This window comes from Drosophila eugracilis, unplaced genomic scaffold (assembly GCF_018153835.1).
Source record: "Drosophila eugracilis isolate 14026-0451.02 unplaced genomic scaffold, ASM1815383v1 contig_2154, whole genome shotgun sequence".
Taxonomy (NCBI): domain Eukaryota; kingdom Metazoa; phylum Arthropoda; class Insecta; order Diptera; family Drosophilidae; genus Drosophila; species Drosophila eugracilis.
The window spans coordinates 4,053,871-4,081,585 of NW_024573038.1; the positions used below are offsets into that span (position 1 = coordinate 4,053,871).

Consider the following 27,715-nt stretch of genomic DNA (forward strand, 5'->3'; position numbering starts at 1 on the left):
GAAATTAAGTTTGAGCAATGACTTGTTTAATGGTCCCCAATTATAGTCTGTTGATTAAAGCTCATAAATTAAAATCATCTTTTTTATATATGTATATAGTTTTCCATTTAATTTCTTTTCGTATAGTTTTGTTGTATGACAAACTTAGACAATTAATTTGAATTTTAACTAAAATTTAACTACCACAGATAGGTTGCAATTACATACATACATGTAAATGTATATGTCTAATATATTAATTACAGATATACATAAATCGCGATATAGCTGTTACATATAGTTACACATAAGGGCTTATCAATTTTCTTGCCGTTTGCATAACTTTCGATCATTTTCATTTAGTTATTTGTCGTCTGATTACGCACATGCATGAACTTCGATAATGTCTACAATTTCATTTCTTCGTTTCGCGTTGAGATTTACACAGAATTAAATCGTAATTTTATATAAAGGTTTTATGTAGAATATGGAGCAGGGATTTGGAGCGGGATCGGGGGCTGGACGAGCGCGTTCTAAGGTAGATTTTAATGAGGTCTCCCGACGCTCGAATATGCCACTTAACTAAATACATAACTCTTGCACTAGGCTAACAAACTAGACAAAATGATAACTAATTAACAATTAAAGTAAACGTTTATTGGAAATCTTGCAGCAGGTGCAAGGCTCATCTCGGTTCCGCTCCACCTAGACCGTCGTGTCCGGCGCCGGAGTTATGGGTTGCTTCGACTCGGACACCTCCAAGGACCTTCCATTGGGCGTGGGCCCAGCCTCTTGCGGGTCCTCTGGCGCAATGTCGATCCGGTGTGCCTTTCGCCACACCACCAGGTCCATTAGGAATGCCAGGAACATAATACCAGCCGTGATTCCTGGGGGTGATATTAAGGTTATTAGTGATTCCTTAGACAACTTTATCAAGTTTTGAGGTTTCATTTGGATAATTTTAATAACTTTGTATCTTTAGACTCACCTAGGAAATATTGCCTGAAGGTGTCCGCATCGTAGAGCGAACAGGCTCCGTGCTTGCCGCACACCGACTTCCAGATGAGGCAGGCGGAGTCCACCACTGCGCCGTAGATAATCGGACAAGGAACATTCCCAAACAAGCCGATGGCCGACTGTATTACACCCATGGCCATGGCCTTATCTGAAAGGGATCAAGGTATTATTTAGTTAGTATAACATCTGGGATTCCCAAGCCTAGTCATTACCTTTAGGATGTGTACAGCGCATGACGAGCAGCATGCTGCCCACCTCTGAGGTGGAATGCATAAATACGCAAATGGCAAAGATCAGTATAAAGTAGATGAAGTTCTTGCAGTTATTATCACAGTAACCGTTGACCGCCTCTGGAGCTGCAAGTTGGTTTTCTGATTAAAATACTATGATTCTGGTTAAATGGATGGGATCTTACCATCTGGAATGCAAGCACAATCGGAGTAGAGGGTGCGATTGTCGCTGGGCCGCAGCGAGGAGCTGCTGCATCCGGCATGGCAAGCTGAGATGTACATCTTGCCATCGGCGCAGATGGGAGCAAAGTTCTCCTTATCACAGGTACAGTTGAGAGCGGCGCTGCACGTGGGCTCAATCAGAGCGGGACTAGGGATTAAAACAAGTGGGAAAGTTATAATTATAAATATTTCTTATTACTTTTTTTCTTAAATTGACTAGGGTTGGCAAACCGACTCCCAATCATGGCATTTTTCTTAATGGATGTCCGAAGGACTTGATCTGTAGTCTTAATACACACGAATGCATACTTTTGGAAGCAGCTTTTAGAAAAAATGGTTGTATTTAGCTTTAATTTCTTTCTATAAAGACTGTAGTTTCTTATTCACAAATTCCCTTAAATCAATAAAATTATTACATTTAGGAACTCACCTGTTGCCATCGCTTGGCTTATAGCCGGCAAAGTCGTTCATGCTGCAGCCTATGAACATCAAGATGATCATGCCCGCTGAGTAAACAAGGGCTGTGAAAGCAATCCACGCAGCCACACCCCTGGCAGTGGGTTTACGCTTTAGGATAAACAGGCCCGAAATGACGATGCCAATGCCCATGACGAGGATACCGCAGAAGGCGGCAATCATATTGGCATCATAGGTGGCCAGCCGGAACTGAGTTTCCAGATATTTGGGCAGGAACGTGTAGAGACCAGCGATGGGCAGCAAATGGAACACGCACGAGGCGGTGCGGAACATCAGGATGTCGTTGCTCAGCTGACGACGGACTGTCTTGGGAAAGTCTGTAGAGGGAAAAGTTAAGGGATTTAGGGATGATCCATCTTCGAAAAAATCTTGATAGTAATAAACTATGAAAAAACCTCTGGCAATTTCCATAGTACTCACCTTTCAGTTTGGGTTTTTCTTCTGGCTCAATTGGAGTTGCTGGAGTTGCCGCCTGCCCTTGCGACTGCTGCTTGCCTCTAAGTTGTTTGGGGAACGAGAACATGGCAATAGAGGCCAACAGCATAAGACTACCTATGGCCACGGGTCCCAGCCACCAGGCACCGATCCATCGCGGATCAGTAGCATCAAACCCGGGATTCGAGAAATTCACATACCAGCGGGTGCAGAAGCTGCCAAAAATGAAACCAGAAGCTGGTCCCAGGATTCTCATACCAATGGTGACGGCCATGTACATGGGTGACTGCTTGCTGCCAACATTATCATCGATATAAGGTATGCCCAGAGTGGCCACCGCAGTTTGTCCAATTCCCGAGCTTAATAGACTACCAAAGAAAATGCATAGCACAATGACTGTGATCTTGGAGTGGGAGGCCTGCTCCAGTTGCCGTTCCTCATTACATTCGCTGCCCGAAAGTGTTTGATTGCCACCCAAAATGCAGAGATTCGGATTCACCTGCTCCCTGCTAGCATTTGTCCAGAGTGACGACGTGGAATTCCCGGCAGGAGCTACCTGCGTCTGCTGCAGGATCACACTGGAGTGCATCAGTTGCTCACCGAAGATGAAGTGTGGCAGCGCACAGGAGAAGGCAGCTATGGAGAACAGGACCATGCCGCAAGCAATCCATCTGGGGCGATGACCCCTTCCTGCGAAGTAGGTCAACAGCATGGCAGTGCATATCTGACCCATCTCACTGGCACTCAAAAGGATTCCCGTCGTCTTCGACTTGATCTGGAAAAGCTTCTCGATGGTGGTGATCACGGATACAAAGTAGGTCATGTACATGCCCTGCAGGATGTAGGCCAGTAGAAAGACCACCATGAAGACATGTGTGGAGGCGAATCTTCTGGCCCACCTGGGCCGGCATCCAAACAAGCCACAGGAGCTGGACTCTGCGGTAGAGCTGCCATTGAGGTCGGAATCGAAATCGGATTCCTCGGACTCACTGGAACGAGGAGGCAGCTTGTAGCTCCCAGTCAGGGGAGCCTGTTCGTGGGCATACTTTTCGCTGATACTGTGACCATTGCCAGTGCCATTGTTGTTGCTGCTCAGGATATTGCCCAGTCCATTCTTAAGGTGGCCAAGGTCCTGCGGAGCCTTCCACTCATTATTATTGCTGGGGGTGCTTTCGTAAAGCACTGTGCTTGGAGGCAGAGAGGTCACCTCCGAGCCGTTGGCGGTGCCATTGGTATTATGCTGCGGGAGCAGTGGTGTAAATGCCTGGCTGGAGTCTCGACGACCTCCATTCTGATGATAGCCATTCCCATTCATCTGTCCATGACCATTGCTGGGCTTTCCACCCAGAGACTGGACCTGGGCTGCCGCCTCCACATCGCCATTGCTCTTCGTCATCTTACTTGCGAATGGTTATCCAGAAATGTGAAAGGCTTTGATCTATTGGGGAGGACTCTATTGATCTCAAATGTGTAATCTCAACGGTTCGGTTTTGTGGTATTCCCTTTACGTGGTCTTGGTTATTGCCTGTTCCATTTTCCTATTGGCAAATAGGGTATTTGCATTGAATTCAATTTACTTTTGATTATTGGCCCAGAAAAGACGAGGTAGATTGGTTGATCTGGTTCTTGATAACAGTTCTATATTCTTTGTTGCAATATGGCAGTGTTGTGTCTGAAAAGGGCCAAAGAAGGGAGTTGTTATAAGTTATAGGCAAAAGGAAATCAAATCGTTCTAAGGAAATCTCTTTTTTAAATTGATATTTATATATCTAAGTTCATTTCAATTTATTATCTTAGATTTAAATTTCAATGAATTAAATTAAATTTAATAAAAGTGATATTTTGAAAAGAAGTCCTTATTAATAAGGCAGAAAGTACCTTATTACAGACATTTTTTTAATCAAACTTTAAATTAAATTCTTTTAGTTACCATTTTATTAGTGTTAATAATATAAGAGTTTTATATTTAAATTTGATTTCTTTCTAATACCTAGCAGATTTTAAAAACAGTATTAAATACTAAATACAGTTTTAATTTGTGTTCGTAAATATATACAAAATATGAAATATATAATTATATTTGATTATTTCTTTAATGTATATTTTTTAAAAGTTTTATTTTTGTTTATATAAAAAATGCTCACTTTTGTTTAAAAACATTTAAACGTCAATTCACAATAAAGCTTATATGCATATGTATGTATATATATGTACATATATTACATAACTTTATTTTATTTTTGTTTTGTTTTTTTATTATTAATTATATATATGAAAATGGAAACAGTAATAATTCTCACTTTTGTTTAAAAAAAAATTAAATTCATGTTAATATTGATATATATTATATATTCCTTTTTGTAAGCCACACTTCACTCTCCGATTATGATGAAGCTATATTGCTGAAATCCCAATGAAGACTGGGAAAAAATCGGAAAACCACTGAGCACACACACCTTATCAGCTCCCGAGCACACACCCACACACACACATGCATTTGAAACGCAGTCGTGCGAACAGCATGCGACAAAATACTAGCAAAAGCTGCAAATATATTTGATTGCACCACATTTTTTGGCAACTTGATAAGAGCTCTTAAAAAGTTCAAGGTTAAGCTGATATGGAGTTTTAATCACACGAGGAGCGTGCTAAGCTAGTTTATAGATATTTTATTCCTAAAACTATATACTACCGATTTACCAAGAGATATTTTACTAAAACAAACTATATATCTGGCTTTATATATACAGAACAAATGTGTATATGCAAAACAAATATTAAAACAGTTTGTCCAAATTCCCCCCTACTCGTACTCGTATCTCAATTTAGGTTTGCTGCTTTTTTATTTGTGCACAAAAATTTCAATGTCAAATATTCGCAAATTTCATTCTAAGCACTTGTTGCTTTTGTTTTTGACTCAGCCATTTGCGATTGTGTTGGCTTATAAAAAGCAATGACTGAATTCAGTTTCACTTTCTGCCGGGACAGCCAGCCGCTCCGGTCCCATTGCAATCAGAGTGGACTGGCTGCACTCGCAAATCTTATCATTGTGCCCGACCTCGCTGATAAGGAAAGTGAAATTTCTGCACGATGATAAAGGGAGGTGGGTGCTGACAAGACACACTCCTAAATTCAAAAATATATAAACATATTTTAAAAATATAATACTCTCTTTATTATTAAGATTACATTAACTGTACAATTTTGACTCTGTTAACAACTAAAATAATAAAGGTGATGTTTTGGATTTAATGATTGGTCAAAAAACATAAAGAAAAATTTTTACTAAGAATTAATATAAAAAGTCGTACCGTTTGCTTTCATGTTTAAAAACATTATAATTGTAAAGGAATTGCATACTTTTCGGCAAGGATTATAAAGGATATTATTGTCAGCTAAGTAACAGAAAGATCTGCTTATGTTTTTGAAGTACGAATAATAATTATTTCTAAAATTATACTCAAAGCTTAAACTTAGAGAAAGTGCACTAAAAAAATGAGAGCATATTTAAAACAACTCAATGTTTTCTTTTTTGCCGTCTTAGCCTCAGTCGTCATAGACTTTGGCCTTGAAATTGTTATTATTGCTGCTGTTGGGTTTCTTTCCTTTTTTCTCTGTTTTTCATTCGATTTTATTTATTGCGCATTTTGCGCTTTTGATTTCTGTTTGAAATACTTCGTTGTTGTTCCATTGGAATGCGTGTGAACCAAGGGAATATTTATTTATGCATAATTAGAGATGAATGGAAGTAGCACGTGCTCAATTAGCATTTTTGATTTTGTTTTTATGGAAGATGTTGCACCGCCAATATGAGGTTACAAAATCTGAGAAAAACGGCCCAGAAAGCCCAGAAACTGTTAAATTTAAATTTAGATATCATTATTGAAATGAAAACAAATCAACTATGATGAAGTTTGTGTTAAAAAGTATTTAGGAGATTTTTAAAGTTAAATAAAATATAGCAAATATATGGCATGAACTTTAAAGTAACCACAAATTTTTACCTAATAGATTAGATCAACCCCAGAATCCTGATTTCGGTTATTCATTCACACATCGATCACTGGTCGATCTCTTTAAGAAAGCTTCTTTCAATTTACTTTGGATAAAGAGTTTAGCAAACCTTTGAGGATAATTTTAGTCTGAGATCTGTGAATCACACATCACAGAGTAAATTTCCGACATAATACAGAAAATAGAATAGCTCAAGATAAGCCGCTGCCTGTATCTTTATTTCCTCTCCTTATCTGTCTCACACTTTCCCACAGTGTTCTGTACTTTTTGTTTAAAGTATCTAACTGGTGACGTAGATGGGCCAACAAAGCCAGTACTTTAGTACTCCAGTACTCGGTTGCCACTTATCGCTGCCATCGACTGCGTAATCCTCCCTTCTCCGCGATCCTCGTTTTCCATCTGGCTATGCAGAAAAGAGTTTAAACTTTGGAGTTATTCCGATGCACTTGCTGGGCAATGGTCTGAGCTTGAACTCCTGCAGTTACCTGTTTGGGTTTGAGCGTAACTTTAAGTTCGAGCTGCGGGCAGGGCTCATTGAACCCAACTGGTAGCCGAACTGACCAGGTTGCGAACTATCGCCAGATGTTTATGTAAGACCCCGGACCATCCACCACCATCTATTGGCTTTAATTTGGCCTGATGGATGGTTAATTGTTCAAATTGCTGCAAGTGTTCGAATGACAGCCAGAGATTGCCGATTTATCAGTGTCAATCATAATAAGTGCAATTAAACCACCAGTTTACGAAACTATCTACTACTGGGATAGGCCCATCTTGCTCTATTCCAGCGGGGCATACTGGTTAGCAGAGATCGATATGTAGATTGTGGCCTAGGTTTCCATTTCAATTGGGCCCGCAGCCTATCGTCATAAATACAATGTGAGAAAATCAACTCTTGATTTTACACAGGAGCACAAGGTGCCCAAATTAATTATTGTTAGGAATTTTAAGTCCAACTATGAGTGAACTAAGAAAAATTTTTAATACATTAACAATTATATTAACAATCAAATCAGAAAATAAATAAATCCGATTTTGGGGTAACAAATTTGTTCATCTTGAATGTTAATTTTTATAATTAAATTGGATTTTTATTATGAATTTTATTGTTTTTATCTTATGGTATTTTATTAAATAAAACACATGTTTTTGTTGACTAGTGTAACAAGAATGGTATAAAACTAGTGAGGAAAAAAGGGGAGTTGCACTTTTTCTCTGCTCATAACGTGTGGATTTTCCGGTTTTCCTGGCCACTTGCAACACGTCTTCCCTCTTCCGTCTTTGGTCTTCGCTTTTCCTACTACGTAACTGAGTTATGTATGTACGTGTGCCGAGTGTCAGAGTATGGGTGAGCATTTGAATTGCGCAAGCGCAACTATTGCAAATTGCATACCAAGCAGCTCAGTGGCTGATGTTGCTGCTGCTGCTGCTGCTGCATGCCAACATGCAACAAAACCAGACACGCGGGCAACGTGCTGACTAGACGCTGACAGCAGCAACAGCAACATTGCCGCACTGCAGCAACATGGCAACAAACAAGTGCCAAAGCCAGAGAAGAAAGCCCCAACAATGGCTAGAAGCGGCATTGAAAGTAAATTGCACACTCGACCAGCAAGACGGCAACAGATGCCAGTTGCAAGTCCAAGTTGAAGTCGCTGCAGTCGCAGTTTGAAAACAGTTTGGAAAAGTGGTTTTTCCACATTTCACTTTTAGCATAGAAACGATTTAGAACCTGTGTGATATCTAGGAATCTCTTGTAGCCAAACAAAATCACTTATTAATCACTGGGATATTGTTTTATGTTTCTACAATGTTTGGAACTCAAGACACTTGTTTGTTTATTTTTATTTCAGCCAGACGACATTGAGTCATTCCCTAGGGTCTCCGATTCGCTGACCAATCAGATATCTTCGTTTATTCTGCTTTTGACTTTGACCTTCACATTGAGAACTGAAATTTGAACCAGAAGCTCGAATTGGGTAAACAAACTGTTAAACAGACAATAATAATAACAAAAAGTTCACAACTTTCGGCTGTGACAAGCGATTATATTATAAATACGTAGCTCACCACTTATATACGATGCTTTGTATTTGTGTATTATAATTGTTCAACCTAAATTATTACGTTTTTTAAGGCAGCATGACTCATTCACTTGTTTTATTTGTAATACTTTTAAATCCTATTATAAAAAACTTAATTTAATTTTTAATCACCTCGCATCAAATCCAAACGCCATAAAACTTTTCAACCGGCAAATCTTGGATTATAAAATTTATATTTCAATGCGATCAAGATACCATAAAAATCCCACACATATACGGATATTTACGTATGTGCTTTTCGGTTTTTTTAAACTGGAACAACCATGTAAAAAGTCGGTGTTTGGTACATATAGATACAATGTGAGGTACATGATTCATGGCGAGACAAAGGGTGTGGCTTCCTTGCCCAAAAAATAAAGACAAAAGATACCCACATATTTTAAGCAACGGGTGAAATATGTTGATTAAGTAACAAAGAAGTGAAGTTTCTGAAAAAGTTATTTATTTATTTATTTTATGGCATAGCAATTATTCCTTTTTTTCAGACTGCATTTACTTTTCTTTTTTCTTGCATTAATTTGGCGAGAAGCCAAACTTCCTTTTTGACGGCGCTTGTTAAAAATCTGAGAAAGGTAAAAAACACTAAAGCAATACAAAAAAACCGAAAACAAAAAATGAAGAAAAATTAACAAGCTCAAAATGGCAGCCAAGTGTGCATAAATTTTTAAAATGCCCGCAAAAGTCCATGCCGAAACAAATTCGAAATAAACAAAAACAAAACAAAAAACTTAATGAAATGCAATCAAAAAGGTATTCGCAGAGGACTGCATTAAGTCCGAGTTGAACTCGGAGTCCAGTGTTCCCTGGTAGCCGCTCTCAATCCTCCGATCCTCCGATTCACCCGAATATCTCGCGTGAAGATCAGTACATGGCGCTGACGTGACGTTCTGGATGGAGCCGAAATAAAAGACATTTATTTCCCTTCTGGATATACCTATATAGGTACGCACATATGCGGGTACTGAATAAATGCGAGTGGATTGCTTTTTGCTTTGGCAGAAAACAGCTTACATTTGTCATTTCACGCGGACAGTGGAACGAAGTCATTTAAAAATGGGAATGGGAATACTTTAAGCGCTATGAATAAACTTCTACTTATGATTTCTCTCTCAAAAGCAAATTTATTTAGCTAAAATTACTTTGAAAAACATTTTTGCAGATATTACAACACAAAATGTAACCCATTTTTAAGCCCTCTTCGGCCCACTGTACCGACAGCAGAGTAAAAAGAAAGCTTGTTTCAAAAGCGGAGAAAAAATTCTTAATTTAAAACAGAACAGAACCTTCTGTCTGATTGATTGACCCGCTGATTTAAGCGGCTTTTTGGTAGCCAGGATAGCAACTGTAGGACCAACGGATGAGGTGTTAACTTGGCTTAAATGCACCGCCGTCCGAATGATACCGTTATAGCGGCTAATTGAACTTTTATAAATTGTTAACTGTCATTGGCCAATGTCCATCTTCTGCGAAATCCGGGAATTTAGCATAATTTATTGTGGGTTCTGCATTGATTTTTTCAATTAGCGACCAATTATGCGGCAAAACCTCGTCATGCGCAAAGAAAGTATGGCTCATTTGCATAATATCAGGCAGATGAATGGCCATTCAATAGACTTCTCAAGTGTTTTGGCTCTCGGAGTTAGTTCACTCCAAGTGTCAAGTGGCTGGCCAACGAGCAAAAACTGGCTTATGTAGCCAGAGATTCATGGCAATTCGCATAGATACGAAACTAAAATTATTACTCATGAGTATTTGTTTATGAAAGTACTTAGCAGGTTCTTTTTCGCCTTTCCAAGCTGCCCAAAAAAATGATTTCAATTGTTTAACGAACAAAAATCCATGCATAATTCTGCGACTGAGTGCGTGTTTGTAATTTCTTATTTATTCAACTTTTTGGCGTTTGTAAATTTCCACTTGAGTTTTTGCTTGTGGTGTCTTGCCTTTTTTTACGGCGCCTGCCTTTTTATGGTGTTCCATTTTAAATTAGTTGTTTACTTATAAAGAACTTCGAGGGGGTTTCTTTTCTGTTGTCAACTTACATTTTTGTTAGGCTTGAGTTTCTGTAGTTGGTAACTGGAAGTGTAAAGAAGGCAGAGAATAAATTAGAGATCTTGGTCAAAATTACTTAAGGTTTCTTATTTACTTAACTGAAATACAAAAACTAAATTTAAATATACATTTTGCTTATCTCTAAATGAAGGTTTTTTCAATATAATATATTTATTTAGTTCGTAACCTCAGCTAATAATTATTGCTTGAATTGAAGAACTTCTAAAAATGATTTAAGGTTTTGGGATGAGATATTACAGTTTTAAATTTGTTTTACAGTTTGGTTTTTGCTTTAACGCTTTTGCAAACATCTTGTAAATACAATGGCTGTCAAAGTGTTTCAAGAATTTTATGTCCATAAAATTGGCGTCATAAAATTGTACCCATATACAATCGACTGTAATTAAAAGTACGTATATAAAAACGAGCAAGACGTTTAGTTGGGTCATAACAATTACAGCCAGACCGATTAACAACAATTTTGTGCGCCTGCACTGCGTGTGAAAAAAATGCAGCGGACATTATTATTGTTTATTAACATGAGCGACAAGGAGAGCCATTAAATGGGGGCAAAGTGTACAATAAATGTAAAATGCAAATCTTGTCTGTGGCAAAAATAGTTGCTGACGCCTTGGGAACAACAACAACAACAGCCACGGCAAAATATTGTATAAAAATAAAAGATAAATGAGCACAACGGCCTGTTGTGAGTGTGTAAGTGTGTGTGTGTTATGTGCAGCGGGCAAGCAAAATTGCATTGAGATAGGTCAGTCACACACACTCACACAGGCACAAAACACTCGAGTGCAGCGGACTCTCTTTTGGTATCGAAGCTTTACTGTATAGGTGTGTGTGTGTTTGATAACTGCTCTAATTACGCTACCTTAGGGGTGGCATTTCCTCTTTTTACCACAATAGTAATCCCCTCCTCAGCAATAAGAACTGAAATTGCAGGCCATAAAAAGAAAAACAAGTTTCTTGCATCCATGTAAAACTTACACAATCGCAATGCCGCTCTCTCGATTCACTTTTCTTTGTGCAATTTCAATAATTTGGCGAGCGACCGGAGAGCAAGTTGCATTAAGCTCTTCGGGAAAGAGAGGAAATGCATCCCACAGAGAAAGAGAGGCGGAAATCTCTTCGTTTACTTGCACTTTCTGCTGCATTTTTTTTACAGAAATAGTAGTAGACTCCAAAGTACTTTTTTCACTTCGATTTTGTAGGGGAATCAGTTAGTGAGATATACCGCTGTAATATACATTTATCAAATAATCTGATCTTAACGATTGCCTTCAGGAAAGTATAAAAATATTAAATAACTAAGAAAAAATATAATAATAACCATCTTTAAAGATTGATTGATTTGAATTACACTTTCTATTCATTTATTTTAAAAATCAAATTAAACGGAACAAAGATCTAATTTTGCCCTAAGTTAAGTCATGCCAAATTGTTTGTAAAGCTGCGTCAATTTCTCTCTCATCCGTTGCTCTCAGTTACATCCCCTGTTTTCCTCATTTTCCGGACCTAGGACAACAAGAACATAGATGACTGTGGCAAGGGAATCCCAAACAAGACGAAATACCACCCTCAAAGAGCTTTATTTTTTTGGCAAATCCCAAGAAAAGCTCTCTTAACAAAAAAGGGGGGGCAGAAGGTTACATCCAAGGAATACAGACAATAAAAAACTTATTGCGCAGTAGACGAAAAAAGTGGGGTTTCCTTAGTCTAGACAAGTAATTAAAGGATTGTGATAAATTCAGAGATACAAAACCAGAAACTCTTTAAAAAAAAGGAGGAGCGGCCTTTGATTCCGTGATGACATAATTAGTGAAAGTGAATAGGTGAAACAATCGTAGTTTGAAAGCACTTGGAAACACACTTTATAGGCGAAATGAAAACGAAATTCAAATTCGAAATGAAAACGAAATTATTGCAAAATCTAGGCACGCACACATACAGTTGACTAACGGTTGCTCTCCCTCTCTCTCGCGCTTTTCCTCTCTGGCTTTTCCAGTGTGTGAGTGTACTTGCAAAAAGTGCATTGACTTGTCCGTTTGATAGTATTTGTGTTTACTTGTCGGTGTGTGTGTGTGTGAGTGTGAATGGCATGTGGCCAAGATTGCAATGGCCAATTTCAATTTGTGTTTCTTCTGATGCAGTTTGCTACTCCTCTTGTTTTATGGCCAAAGGAAAATGTCATAAAGTGAGGTTGTTAGCAATCCTTTGTGGTGTCCCAGGGATGATTTTGTTTCCTTTTTAAGTTGGGTGTGTCTGAGAAGTGATTCAATGGTCCAGAAATAGAGCACCATAAAATGGCAACTGCTTGGATATATTATATTTTTGAATTCCATCCGCAGAGGAAATCTTATCTTTATTGCATAAAAATCAATTACAACATTACATTATTTAAAGGTAATTAAATACAAACCACAATTTATGAGCAACGGTTTTTAACTACTACACTAGGGGAGGTATATTTCGTTTTTAAAAGGTAATATACCAGTTAATAGCCAAGAAAGCAATTAAAAATGATTTTAATTTTCATTAAATTCCCAATTATTGGTTTTTTTTAATGATAATGATAAATTAAGAACATGTTTCACGTCTATAAAATGTAAATATTTGCATCATTTACTAGTTCGAATATCAAAAAGGCAAAGGGAATATTATTTAGAATCTTTTACAAGTTAAGGCTACACAAATACTTACATAATGGTACTACAATTTTGTTCTATACTTCCTTGATTAGTGTGAGCAAATCATAAAATTATTTGACTTTTTACGAGGCTTGGCTATCACCACACAACACCCTGTCACACATGGCGTATTGTTCATTTGTGTAACCTTATCGCCCATTCGCACAGAGTATACAATCGTAATGGGTATAATCAAAAGCACTGCACTTTACTGGCCTTTCCAACATTGTCGCATCCGTTTCATTGTACTGTGCATCAGATGTGAGAAATTCGCAATGTTTGTCGGATTATAAGAATAAGAAAGCTGGATGGGTGGAAAACTAGTTTAGTAGGAATTTTGCATTGTGGTGGCAAAGTTACGTGGCGCTTAATTGAATAAGTGCCCAACGGCCGGCGGATTGGATCGAGACGAATGTGTGCTAAATTGATTGAGCTGCAACGAGTGCCATAAATTAACGGGACAAACATGGAACAAGTCTGCAGCGGGTTGCATATCGTCGTATAATTTTCACAAATAATAATACAAAAAAAAAAAACAAAATCACATAGAAAAAAACTAAAGCCAAGCCAAAACGGAGACAGAAAGCGAAAACTGGGTCAACCTGATGCAGAGCGGCCTACGCAGCTCCATTCAGCCACATTCACATCCACCTCGTTGTCTATCCGCTTGCAGACGCTACAAATATGTAACTCAAAAAGATATGCAGCTGTAGATGCATGCCAAAAAATAGGAAAAAAATAGCAACAGAAAAACTGAAACTGAAATAAAATAAATAAAGGCAGAGGCAAATGGAAAAAAGTGTAACCCACGTTTCGCTTCATTTGCTCGCACTGGAAAAGTAAAAACGGCAGCTACACGACGCCAAATTTATGTCTGCTGGATTTCACCCACGCAGTTAGCCAATAAAAACAGCAGCAACTTTGGAAGTAGAAATATCCATAACTTCTATAAAAGTTTTAAACATTTTATGTTGATTTATAGTTTAGCTAATAGATCAGGGCAACCCTTAAAAATCATGAAGATTTAATAGCTTTTATGATACTTAACAGTAATATCAATCAATCTCAACCAATACCCTTTGTAGCCCAAGCCTTACTACCCACTTAACTCAATTAAATAAACAAAACTTTAATTACATTTAACTATTCATCATACCCCGTATCCACTGTACTGCTGAGGGAGATGGAGAGATTTGTGGTGCCCACAAAATCGTGATTCCGCCAGTTGCCGCCACCGCCACAGCCGCCGCCTGCCACAACGTTCACTTTCAAAATCAGTGAAATGTGACCAAAAAAAAAGTGAATTGATGTTGCATTGTGTTCAGCTGTCTGTTTGTTAGCTATTCGCATTATTCACTTGGCTTACAAATAGAGGTTAATTTATTGTGACTTGATTGAGTCGAGCATGCTCATGCTCCTTAAAAAATGCCAGAGAAACTGCCGCCACGAAAGGTGAGGAGTCAATAAATTATAAAACTTTTGCTTGGCAATTTTCTTTATGTTTCATATTGGAAACTAATGAATATAATAATTATTTATATGTTTGTTTAGTTTGACCTTCTTTTTGCAATGCAATGAGTTAGAATTCAATTTGCAGAGGTAGACAGATACATTTTTTAATAATATTCTTAATAAAGTCGAGTAACTAACTGAAGTAAAGGATTCGATTGTGTGGTTTTGATGGGAATGAATATTGATTTTGGGAAGAAACACTTGGATACATTTCAATGTTATAACACTTCTACAACATTTATTATATTATATATATTACCAAGAATTTAAATGCCTTTCAGTAACTTCGCTTTAGTTTCCTTTCTGACAGTATGCGTGTTTTATGTCAAGTTATCGTGGTCCTACCACAATGCGAATTGCTTGTCTCAATGTCAAGTTTTGCATGCTATTGGAATCAATTACACTGGTCCAGAACTCCACTCACACACTGGCACGAGTTGCAGTTGCAGATGGAGAGCAGTTGGAGATGCAGATACAGAAACAGAAACAGATACAGATACCGATGCATATTCATGCTATGGATGCAGATAAACATCCGAGCGAAGAAACCAGATAAAACCGCGCGCTGCATCCGACAACGACCTTCGGCGCCGATCTGACATTGAACACTGGCTATAAATGGAGGCATGTACCAGTGTTCAGTGTTCAGAGTGTATGTTGTAGGTTGTATGGCTACGGTACTTGTACATACCTCCTCGACTTTTGTTGCCTTACATGCTGTTGACATAATTTATCCAGAGCATACACCGAAAGAAATCAAGCATTAATTCTAAGGAAATTGGTATATTTATCCACACATTTATCCTTAAATGATGATTTTTTCGAAAATTCCTTTTAATAATTTAGTAATAACACAATTTTTATTTATTATTTTGATAATTTTAATAAATATTAGGCAATCAACGGATGGTCAATGATGCTAATTAGCCATTTATTATATCAAAAGATCACCTTGACTTTTTATCTTTATCTTTCTAATTAAATTCTTCGGATTATGTAGCTTCTTTAACTTTTAGTTCAAATAACAACTAAGTCACATACTTTTCTTTAAGTGCATGCAAAGTGTGTGCTTTGCTTAGCGCTTTTCGCATTTAGCCAATTAACCGAATGGTGCCGAATTCAGTTGGCTGGATGGACATGGAAATGGAAATGGAGATGTCGGTGACGCGCGCGCATTCCAATCCGCAGCGATACGATCCAATCCGCTCCGCGTTTCAGTCGGCACTTCATGTTGCAACAACTGCAGTTGCAGTTGCAGTTGCTGCTGCTACGGTCGCTGCTGCACTGCTGCACTTGACTTACTTGCCTGGCGGTGTTGCATCTGGTAACTGCCATCGCCATCGCCATCGCCATCTGCGCAATGCATTTCACTTTCATTATGATGCAGTCAGTTTTTGCCACTAAAAATGGCAACGGGGCAATGCCAATGTGTGGTTTTTCCAAGCCAAAATGAAAACCAGTCGAGAGACAGAGACTCCGACTCCGACTCCTACTCCGACTTTGACTCTGACTCCGACAGCATCTCCAGCACTCTCTCTCTCTATCCCGCTCGCACTGATTGGCAGCAGCAACAGCTGACAGCTGCACTCACCTGGAAACTCACCTGGACGCAACTCAACTCGAGTCACCTGGCCTACCTGTGTAGGCGTCGCTTTTCGTCGGTTTTGGTCTTTTGTTTCTGCCTCGCATGGGTTTCGTTACTTGTTTTTACTTTCTTCTAATAGATCGTTAGCTGTGCCATGAACTTGCAATTGATTGCTTATTGTTAAATGAAAATGGAAAGTCATTTTCCAGGCATTGCTTTTCCTTTTTCGTGGCTTTTCATTAACGACGCCTTTGTTGCCACAACAGCAACAGCAACGGCACAAGCAGCGGCAGCGGCTTTCCCGAAAAATGTGCAAGGGGGTCAAGCATTTAACGTATTCTTGACTTGCGTCGCCTGCTTGTTTTTTATTTTTATTGATTTGCCAGCTGAGCAAACGGAAAGCGAAAGTAATTACCCTTAGTCATGCCTACAAGCAGATATATGTATATATACATATATATATATATATATATATATGTACGAGTATACACCCAAATACCGGGAGATATAGATGTAGGACGGGTTCCCATAAGAATTCCCCAAGAAAGCGAGCGATAAATGCAGCAACCCCCAATTGCATTAACAGGCCCTCGGCTGTATGTTTCATATGGGTGTGTGCGCTTGTGTGCATATGGGTGATTGTATTGCAGTGTGCGTAATTCGCCGCCCCTTCCTGCCCCGCCCTCTTCTGCCCCTCTGCACACACGCAACAGAATCAATTTTTATTGGTTACACAACGACGACGCCAGCAGCGAAGGAAAAGTCCATTGACCCCGGCGACGACTCATGACTTTTAGTACTTCTTGGCATACACTTTGTAAGGGGTATGCCATAATTTTCAGGTAAACTTGCAACGGAAAAGGTTTTTTTTTAATATTTTAAGTTTAAGAAGATTTCTAAAGTATTGAAAACCTTTTCCTTTTTATAGCACAGCTAACTTAATAAAAGGATAAGAATATTGATTTTATTTTTAAAGGCAAGTAACAGATCATCATGATTGGCCGCATGCTTAAATATTGTTCTTTAGACGATTTGTTTTTTGTTAATTACAAAATATGTTGTTATATACAGTTCTGAGAAACAATTATTATTATTGATTTAAGTAATGCTCTTTAACAATATTTTGTCTTAAAAAATGAGTGATTAAAGCAATGATTAATATAACTAATGTTTTTTCTAAAATTGGTTGACTTTTAGATTTGCTTATGAGTTAAGTGTGCCTTCAAAAGTGCCTTAATAATATTACTGCGTTCCATAAAGAGTATGTTGCAGTTCAAAGTGATAAACTGTTGGTTGGTTTTCTTAATATTTCCCCATTTCTCAGCTGCCTCTTGTTGTGTCTTTTCAGTTGATTTACTTTGGGTAAATAGCCAATGCATCGGCTACTGTTTGTTTTGGTCAGGCGCACAGATCTTTGGGTTTTGATGGTACCTCCGGAGGAGGATCCATCGCTAATGGGAAAACAACAACTGACACGGTGAGAAGTACGCTTGGGTAAACACATTTCTTTATTCATGTTGATCATTTTGTTACCAATTTAATACTTATATTCCAGCTCAAAAACGTATGGTGCCCTGAATGCCACCGCCGTAGTTATTACGATTGTGATCGAAATTCCGACTGGCCTGGGCATAAGCGTCGATGCTGCCACGCCCATCGCGACTAGTGTACAGATTGTGGTTGTACTGAAGACTGGCCTCGCGACCCACTTGTCTGTCCTTGCTGGCTGTAAGGACTAGGGAACCTCCCTCAGGCGATCGAGCACGGCGCAGCAAAGGAAACTCCTCGAAAAACTTCATGGGATTGGTTTGGTATTCCTCGGGATATGGCTCAGGATAAGAAGCCACTAGAGCCACCAGACAGCAGGCGATGAGGAGCACAACTTGGCACTTGTTGGAGGACATCTTAATTGGATAATTTGTTGAATCAAACTGATGGAGAGCGAAGAGTGGTTTGGGCTTTTATAGGAGCACAGCGAGTTCCAATGGGATTCACCTAGGCGGGGACTTTTACTTGGCATCCCATTGTTTGTTATCATCTTGGGACGGTGCTTTTTCTTAAAGGTGCATCCCAATCGGGGATCCTTATCAGCTTCGAATGACAATAACAGGAGGAGCGATTTATATTTGATACAGAAATTTGCCCAACTTTAGATCTGTTCTAAGTCTCATGGAAGTCGATACTGGTATTATTCAGGAATATAGGCATTTGAAAAGATAAGTGGTTGGTTTTTTCGATTTTCAATGAATTCAATCTTTAAAGCAAAGCCTCCGAACTTTAATATTTATTACATTTGCTGAAAAAAGTATAATTTGTAATAATAATATATGAGCTTTATAAGATTGATATTGATATGATAGTATTTCCAGTACAGCCTTTCTGACTTAATCATGGGAACTTGCATTTCTAAGATCTCTGTATTTAGAAATCTGTTTAGTTATGCTAAAATATATAAACATATGTTAATTCCCATCCGATTAGATGCGATATCTGAGTGTCTCTAATCAGCCTGAAAGAGGGGCGCGCTCTGCCATAACTTTTCTTTTCTAAACGCATTCAAATCGGCCTACGCAACCGACTTTTTCGAGATAACGCCGCACGCACCGGCGTTCCCAAAAAGCTCTCAATAAAAAGAAAAAAACACACATGAAATCAGAGAAAAAAGCCGAAAAATCATAAAAGAGAATTTAGTTCAAATGAGTTCGTTGACACAGAAACGAAGAAATCAAAATTTAGTTTTCCTGTGCGTGCGATCAACGCACGATTCATTATAGACTCAATGGATCGCACCACCGTACGCTTTTCGTTTTAGTTATCACTGATTAGTAAACCCGAAACCCCAACAAACCCGAGTACTGACATTGGATCGGGGCATATATGAATGCCTAATCGCAGTCGAATACCCAAAAAAAAAAACTGACAAACCTCGCCATGAACTTGAATTTTGATAGTTGTGAAAGTACAAAATATATATGTGCTTGGTTTATACAAATTCTGCCGAGTGCTGTGGCACTCTCGCGATTCTTAGCGGCGACGACGAGAACTGATTTCTAATCACATTTTCGAGTGCGGTAATTAGATGTGCGTACCGCTCACCGGCGCTCTCAATGCGAAAGTCTTTCTGTTTTTGGCCCATAGATCATTTGCGGGTGAAAGTTTTTGCATGGGTACGCCGACTCGCCATGTTTCTTTCATTTACTTTACTGGACTGGGACTGGACTGTGGCCTTATCTATTGAATATCAAGTTGTGCATTTACATCTTTTGTCACCTGTGGCCATTTATCTCACGAAACTTACTCCAGGCCCACGGGGCGTATACACAATGTGAAGTAGAAACCAAAATGAAAGAAGCACAGCCAAGAGACAAAAAATCTTTGAGACACGTGTCGATATAGCCGAGAAGTTGCCAAGTCATAATTGTAAATTTTTATAGATCTCCACGAGAATTCGGGGGCCTCTCGACTAGAAAAACAATTAAGCCCGAAAAATATCAAAATTCATTGAATGAAAGTCTATATGGTATAGATCGGCGTTTGTGTGTGCGTTATTGCCTTTTGGACAGCCATTTGTCTAGGCCCAAAAGCTGAAAAAAAATACAGACGGCATCAAATGCGTGGCGTACGCACGCTTTCAAAATAAATTATATATGCGGCGATGATACGATTTTATATAGACAAATGCGTTTATATATATTTAAATATCTCTATATATATTGTATATCCGCCGGTTTTTTTTGGGATGTGTCTGTGTGTTTCGCTTGTTGTTTTAAAAAAGATTTATTTGCCAAAAAATATGACGACGAGAAGAGCCGTAAAATACTGTGTGCTGAAATCGCAAATGGGCAACTTTTTGCGGCTGCCCCTTTTTGTGTGTGGCTTTGCTCTTCAACTTTGTCAACAAAGGAAGGAGGAAAATGCAGATTAAGATGAACAAGGGGCAAGACAAGGGCGGAAATATCGGTTGGCTATAGCGAACTTTAAAGTCCCTCTTCAGATGATTCAAATTTCTCAGGAAAGCAAATCAACTCGAATTTCTTAAGAATTTCCCGATAAATTTCAAATTATTCAAAAGCAATGAATCATTTAGTAAATGAAATCTTTTATCTTTAATATATGTTTTCGGTTTAGACTACATAAACATTTTATGGCCTATTATTTAAAGTAGATTTAGTATCCTGTATGGCTTCAATTTAGACATCAAATGGCCCAAAAATTCGCATATCTTTCAAGGTATTATTAGACTGGATACTATAACATCTATTTAAAATTCAAATTTATTTGATTTGTTTATTAATAGACTTTATGTCTGAGTTGTTTTGGTAACTAAAACTATGGTTAAAAATAGTTGCTTTGTCTGCAATATATTTGAAATGAACTAAAAAAATATTATTATTCACTTAACTTAATGATTAAAAACTTAGTTTGTGTGGTTTTAAGCTATGTAACTTTTGATTTGGTTTTTCAATTTTAATAGTTTTATTACAAGATAAAGTCAAATATATATTTGCGCTTACTAATTTAAAAGCACTAAAATATATCATATAACTTGCTTTTTTATAATGTTTGTATATATATTTTAAAGCTTTTAAATCAGCTTAACTTTTAACAATTTTAATAATATTTTTATGGTTTATTAAGTTACACTAATGCATTATCATAAAAAATCTATAAAAGTTGTAACTGCAAAAAAATTTAAAATATTTGGGAAACCATTAAAATCAATTTAATGAAATCTAAAAGCGAAAGACCCCATATAGAGGAGATACTTTAGTCACAAGAGCCCGGGGGAACTTATACTTCGGAGAATGGCGAATCGAGAGTGAAGAGATCTTGTTGTTGCTTGTGGTGTGTTTTTATGTTTTTATTATTATTGTTGTTTGTGTTATGCGTTGCGTTTAAGTCAAGTTCAAGGACTGTCAATTAAATTGAAATCACTTGCTAAAGACGCGTCGCAGCCAGCATCAGCAAAACAAGCAACCAGATGAGGCAGCCTCGGGATGGAGGATGAAGGGGCTCCATCTGGAGACCCGCTTCTTGTGTATCTATGTGCCTCTTGGTTTTTTTTCCCTTTGCTCGATTTTGCACGCAGCCCGTTTACATTGTTGTTTTTGCTGCTGTTGCGGATGCTGCGTAGTTACAGTGCGGTAATTGTGGCACTGATGATCATGATTCGTCTTCCTCTTGGCCGCTTCCATTGGACATCGAGCACTGCCACCATACCACATCTTCTAGGCTGGTCTTCAATGGCTCTTTTGTATGTCATCTCGGCTTTGAGCAAGTCAAGTGCGACTTCTGGTTCGTTAATCGTTCTCAAACTGTTGCCAGCCAGTCCTCTGATATACAAATATATACATCTCAAGTGGGGCTTGGGCTTTTGTCTGTCCAAAAGAGAGGGCGTGTCGCGTGGAGAATGTGGGAATTCGTCTCATATATTCATGATTGGCATGGGGAATTGGGGCTTTTCAAGTGGTCTGGGGAGTGTCAGGCATATGATTTTGTAGACAAGTTCAACGTTTGAAAATACGTATTGATCCGGATTAAGTGTTTCCTTAACTACGCAATTAGGTGTAAAATGGTAATTCATACAATATTAGAGGTTGTTAGGGGTCACTACATCTTCTAATTTTTCATAGCATTACTTATGATCAATGAAATTTCTCATACCTATACACATGTCTTAAATTTAAATCTATTTATAGAATGAATGTATTTATTTTCCCATTATCTTGTAAAACTTATGTTAAATACTTTCATATTCATATCAAATGTGGTCACAGCCAGCGGCCTGAGACGCTTTAAAAAATAAATGCATAATTAATGACGATTCGGTTGTACGTATTTGTTTCTCCAGTTGATTAACATAATGCCAAATACATACACAGCCCCCATATAAAATTATCAGCTTGGACTTGTGAATAAGACTTATTTGTGTACAACACGTTACACGTGCTCTAAAGAACGAAAAAACTGAACAACGAGGCAGTAAAAAATCGATTCTTGAAAATTTCCTTTGTGTCAACGATGACTAAATGTTTCCCCTTCTTGTATTCTATGGCAAAGAAATGTACTTTTGAACGTCAAAAGGCAGATAAAACAAATGTCAATCCATCAGATACGAAAAAGAGTTCCGAGGAAACGGAAATGTAGGTATTCCTTGAGCTATGTGGAAATGTCTGTCAATATTTGGCCAATAAAAACCATTTTCGCTTCGTTTCGTTAAGCAATACACAACATTTATATTTTGTTTTTGCCTTTTTCCAGTATATTTTTCTTTTTTTTTAGAATATTTTGTATGCCAAGAATTTAAATTAGTAGTAAATCTGGTTTTCTGATTTCGGGTTCGTTCTCTCGATTCCCCCAACTTTTTCTTCTGCTCCGGCTGTTGCTTCTCTTTTTTTTTTAATTCTACTCGATTCTTGTTTTTGTCCGCGGCTTCTCATCAGATTTCTTCATTTTCTGCGACGTTATTACAGGTGAATTCTGTAGTTTTTTCCCTCGCTGTGCTTTATTTTTCTGGACTTAGGACGCTCGGCGAAAAGAAGAGCGGAATCAGAAAAAAAAATTAAATGAGTTTGGCTGAAATCGAAATGCTTTGGGCCATTGATCATTTATTGGCCGGCAGATTCGCTGGAGTTGAAAAGAAACAGTGGAAAAATATGGGAATGGCGCGGCAGACAAAGTTAGATCGAAAGCTTTGCTTTTGGGAAACACCTTATAAGGTAAAAATATCTTTGGATTCTTTCTGTTAGTCTTTGTATTCTGCAAAATTATAAAATAACTTATAATAGTAATGAGAGGAACTACAAAAAGTCACCCACAAACCTATCAAATGAATAATTTAAAAATTGTAGCACTGATTTAACTTTCTCTATAATCATGAGAAAAATAATCTAGCATCATATATTTTGAAATTGTATGAAAAATAGCGTAAGAGAATTTTAATTCATAAGACAATATTGAAAACATTTATATGAAACCTAAAACGCTTTTTCTCAGTAAGTTTCGGATATTTTTCCTGCTGTTTGTTAACATCGTTTTAAGTATTTAATTTGGAATACCGAAAATAAATTGTTCTGTAAATGTGTACACATTCAATGCGATCAACCAAATATATATATAAATGGATAATAAAAATCGGTGATAACGAACCCGATGTGGGTCAGGCGAAAAAGAGTGTTTCTTTCTGGTTTTCTTAACAGAACAAACACTCTTATGATTGAGGTACAAAAGTGAAACTCGGTGATTCTGAGCCGATCGTTGCGGCATAAACATTTACATTTGATTAAACAGCGTTTATTGACTGTTTTCGTTTTTGCTTTTGTTCGATTTTAATGCATTTCGCTGATTTTTTGGGAGGAGGACACCAAGAAAAAAGCAAAAACAGAATGCAGGAAAAAACCGAACCCAACCCAACTTTTTGTATCTGCATCTGTGCATCTTTATCTGTGCGTATTTATTTTGGTTTTACGGCATGTAATTACCAAGGGAAAGAGGAACGACACACCAAAAACGAACGGAGAACTGGAGTGTGTTTCTGGTGCTCGTGTCTTATCATTATTTCCCAGTGTGTATTGTGCACTTTCTGATTGCTCTGCCCCCTTTTAACCTTCGTATTTAAGAGATTTCTTAACCCATTACGATTTCACTCAATACGGCGTATGATTTTTGTAGGCCGTCCAACAAAAAAATTACATGTTTCACTTTCTCTGGCGCCTGAAGAGTCCCCCCCTCTCTGATCCAAAAAAGAAATAACAAGAACGCCGTCGCTGAAGAACCGAAAGATAAATGCTTAGACATCGTCTGGCATTCTCTATGGTATTTCGAAATGTCTTTTCGGGGTTTCTGTTTTTGTTTTTCCCCACATCAATCAGAGAATGTTTCTTTCTTTGCATTTCTTTTGTGGCAGCATTGAAAAGGGAAATTTCTTTAGCCCAATTAAATGAAAAGAAACAAAATCAGGTTATTCCATGGACTTTGTGTTAATTTCAGGGAGTGAATGTTTGCTTTTTAATTGATCATTTCCTTTGAAATTTTTATTTCGCCACAACATTTAATTGCAATATACACAGATGCTGTTTTCATTTGAAATAATTTAAGTACATACGTTAGAATATAAATATTACCAATTAGGTAACCTTCTCATTAAAACTGTTATTTTTATCTTTTAAATAGTTCCTTCTTGCGACTTTTTTATTTTCCATCCAAAATTAAAGTTTTTTTTAAGTAAATTAAATTAAAATTTATTAAAGCTGTACTTACGCTTATCGCTCCTGTTTCGCTTTCTGGTTTTGTTGCTTTTTTTTTCATTCAGAATTTGCTACGCAATTTACGCGTCTAATTTTTTGCTGCCTCCGTTCGCCGCACTGTTTTTTGCTTTTTCACACACAGAATTTTTTTTATTTAATTGCACACATAATGGACAAAATTAAATGCTATATATTTGTATGTTTGTGCGTTGGAAACACGCACTCAGCCAATTGAAAATTGTATTTGGGGCTGGTTTTCAAATAAAAACAATATTTCGAGCACTCGCTGAAAATGGATTTGGCACTTTAATTTGTATTCACGGTTTTATTTTAATTATCGTATCGTATATTTGGTAAACTTTAGGCTTCCCAAAGTTTTGATAAAGTTGTTTATTTCATCAAATTTTAATATATCTGTTCTTTTGGGCTTAGTTTTATCTGGAATTTTCGTTTAAAAACTTGGTTCTTAACTTTTTGAAATGCTTAAACTGTTTTTAAAACTTCAAAATACGTAACAGTTATTATAAATTTGTCGTTTTAAACTGGGTTCTTGGGCACAGGTATCTTTCAGATAGTTTTCCATTCAATTGAATTGTTGGAGTTGCAGATATTGGGAACCGAAAACGAAACCGATTCGATGAAAAACCCGAAAAAACGAGCGACGCGTGCACTTACAGCGACGTCTGAGCGGCAAAAACTCGAGAATAAGCAAAGTGCGGCTCAATTTATACGACCAGACGAAGAAGATACAGATACAGATGCACATACGCGCTCTTTTGGTATTAGTGTATCTCGAAGATACTTCTAACTGCCGCTCTCTTTAGCTCTCTTCGCTGTGGGGGTGGTCTTTCTCTCCGTCTGTATCTCTGCCACCGCCACTGTTATCGCCGCTCTTTCTCTGCCGCTAGACTTCATTCCACTCCACTCTCTCTTTTGCTCTCACGCGCTCTGTGTGTTTTGGTTATAAAAGTGTAGTAGATTTTTGGCATTTATCTGTTGTTATTTTATTTGCATACGCTCAATATGCACGACCCACATTGTTGTTGCTTTTGGTGGCAGGGTATAGAAATAATACGTATACACATGTGTATTTATTTAAGCTGGCATATATATATATATATATACGTATATATACGCACCGCACTCGGAGGAGTCCCATATAAATAAAAACACAAAATGTACATATTATCTCTCTCTCTGTCTCTCGCTCTTTCGCCCCCACTCACAGTCGCACGCACACACTCTCACGCACCCGCACACATACAGTTGCACCGCCTGAGTTCCGCTGCCCGTCGGCACAGTCCGCACACGGTCACAATTCGAATACGAATACGCAAAACGGCAAAGCGAACTGAAAACAGCCAAAATGTTTTGCCGCCGCCGCAGTCAACGCCGGCAGTGCTGCTGTTGGGGCTCTGTTAAGCCGCCCAAGATGTTAGGGCTCTGTTAGCTGAAATACTCTCTCTGTTATCAGTGGCGTGGACTCTTTTATCTAAGGGGAGTAGCGTTTATCAGATCAAGAAAGTCCCTTTTTTTTGTGGGGGATAAGATAAACTATAAAAAACCTAAAATTTTCAAAAATAGAGAACCACAGAATCCTGTACGGTCTGAGAATATGAAGTCTTTATAAATAACGCCACTATGTTGTTGCATACTTTTAAGTACCTAGTTTAAAAGATTTTAAAGCAAACAAATACCGTTCATCCCCATGGAAAAGCCCCTGACTAGATTGATAGAGTATTGGGGGTGGTGTTATAAAAGAAAGAAAGAAAGTAAACAAGCGTGGGTGATAATTTCCAGTCTGGGATTCTATTGATTGATTTTTCTTGTCATTTGATACAACTTTTGATATACAACAAGCTTATTTGCTTTCCTTAGTCTAAGAAGCTTCGTCCTTTAAAGATTGGGCTTACTGGCCAAATTTGATAATATAGAAGAATTTAATGATTTTGTAAAAATACAATTAAAATAAGGTATAAAATAATAATACATTAATTAATTTCTATCAGTTGAGTGTGAATATGATTTTAGAGATTAGAGGGTTATCGCTTTGGGTTATACATCATATTATTTACAAAGTATTAAGTTACTATAAAAAACAATCTTAGCAAGCATTCAATGGTCTACGGTTAACAATCTAATGGGATTCGGCTTGCGAAATTCGTTAACTATCTTTCTGGTCATATTCATATGTGCACAGCATATATCAATTGCATATTGGGCGCAAGGTCGACTGGCAGTCGGGCAGATAGGCAAACTACCCATGCATAGACCACATACATACTATACATGCCGTAGTTAAGCAAATTGAGTGCAACGCTTTGATACTTGGCCAACCCGTATCTATTGGATATTCTTTTGGCAACTCCAATCGAAATCGCCTCGATCCGCAACTAGACGGTTAATTACGTGACATGTTAGACGCGAAAACAAGTTAAACACGCTCGATCGATTTGTGTAATTAATTGCAGACTCGCGACGAGCGAGAGCTCGAAAAACAAATTCACCTCGAAATGTGCATTGAACTTTTGCGGTTGCTTTTCTCGCCGACTGAATATGTTGTTTTCCCTTTTCCGAAGCTCGCTTTTTTTTTTGTAACCAATTCTAGTTGCACTCCGCTGCTGATAACCCGCACAGATGAACCCATGGGCGTTGGGTATGGGGGGCTGAGCTAAGAGAGCTTGGGATGGGGGCACGGGTATAGGAAGTCATCCGAGCAGCTGATGCAGACTTGTGTGTTGATGTTTCAGCCTGTAAACAAACGGCAAGCAAATAATGACAAAGTCGGAGACGAAATTCCAAAAATGTTCGTTATTGTTTGTTGTATTGACTACATCGCTGGGCTTATCGCTAACCGTTGTCAGATCGAATAAACATTCACATTTATATGTGGTGCATACAATGTGGTGTGGTATATGCAGTGGAGCTTCGTTAAAATCAACTTACGTTTTCTGTAAGTCAACGAATATTACACACTTAATAGTTTTAAGTTTTAGGTTAAAAAGTGTACTCGATTACTCTATTAAGTATAATATATTTATATAATATTTGTTTAAGTAGCATTTTTATTTTTTTCGTCTGACCTAAGAATATTCCCACAAATTGATTGTAATTATCAATGAACTAGCTCTTTATTGCCTGATGG

At 37.8% G+C, this 27,715-nt stretch overlaps 2 protein-coding genes across 5 annotated transcripts; both read right to left on the reverse strand.

The window, feature by feature from the left end:
- Positions 1-609: 609 nt before the first annotated feature.
- Positions 610-25,865, reverse strand: LOC108108568 (solute carrier organic anion transporter family member 74D). Of its 4 annotated transcripts, none has more exons than XM_017216658.1 (9): positions 25,797-25,865; positions 24,584-24,856; positions 10,519-10,552; positions 2,346-4,032; positions 1,879-2,242; positions 1,412-1,596; positions 1,209-1,352; positions 968-1,144; positions 610-866 (listed from the first exon to the last, which is right to left on the reverse strand). In XM_017216658.1, the coding sequence occupies exons 4-9, from the start codon at positions 3,754-3,756 to the stop codon at positions 685-687; spliced, it is 2,463 nt and encodes an 820-aa protein (XP_017072147.1). In that variant the 5' UTR covers positions 3,757-4,032; positions 10,519-10,552; positions 24,584-24,856; positions 25,797-25,865; the 3' UTR covers positions 610-684. The 4 variants fall into 4 exon arrangements, with proteins under 4 accessions (XP_017072147.1, XP_017072146.1, XP_017072148.1 ...); XM_017216657.1 differs by having other exon boundaries at positions 24,584-25,008; positions 25,835-25,849; XM_017216659.2 differs by having other exon boundaries at positions 25,823-25,838.
- Positions 17,847-18,313, reverse strand: LOC108108571. The gene has a single exon (XM_017216661.1). The coding sequence runs from the start codon at positions 18,226-18,228 to the stop codon at positions 17,881-17,883; it is 348 nt and encodes a 115-aa protein (XP_017072150.1). The 5' UTR covers positions 18,229-18,313; the 3' UTR covers positions 17,847-17,880.
- Positions 25,866-27,715: the final 1,850 nt, after the last annotated feature.

Coding starts and splice junctions, on each gene's coding strand:
- LOC108108571 (XM_017216661.1), bottom strand. CDS start 18,228: ATGTCCTCCAACAAGTGCCAAGTTGTGCTCCTCATCGCCTGCTGTCTG.
- LOC108108568 (XM_017216658.1), bottom strand. CDS start 3,756: ATGACGAAGAGCAATGGCGATGTGGAGGCGGCAGCCCAGGTCCAGTCT. Junction 1,145..1,208: donor GCGCTGTACACATCCTAAAG/GTAATGACTAGG, acceptor GATCCCTTTCAG/ATAAGGCCATGGCCATGGGT. Junction 867..967: donor CTTCAGGCAATATTTCCTAG/GTGAGTCTAAAG, acceptor TATCACCCCCAG/GAATCACGGCTGGTATTATG.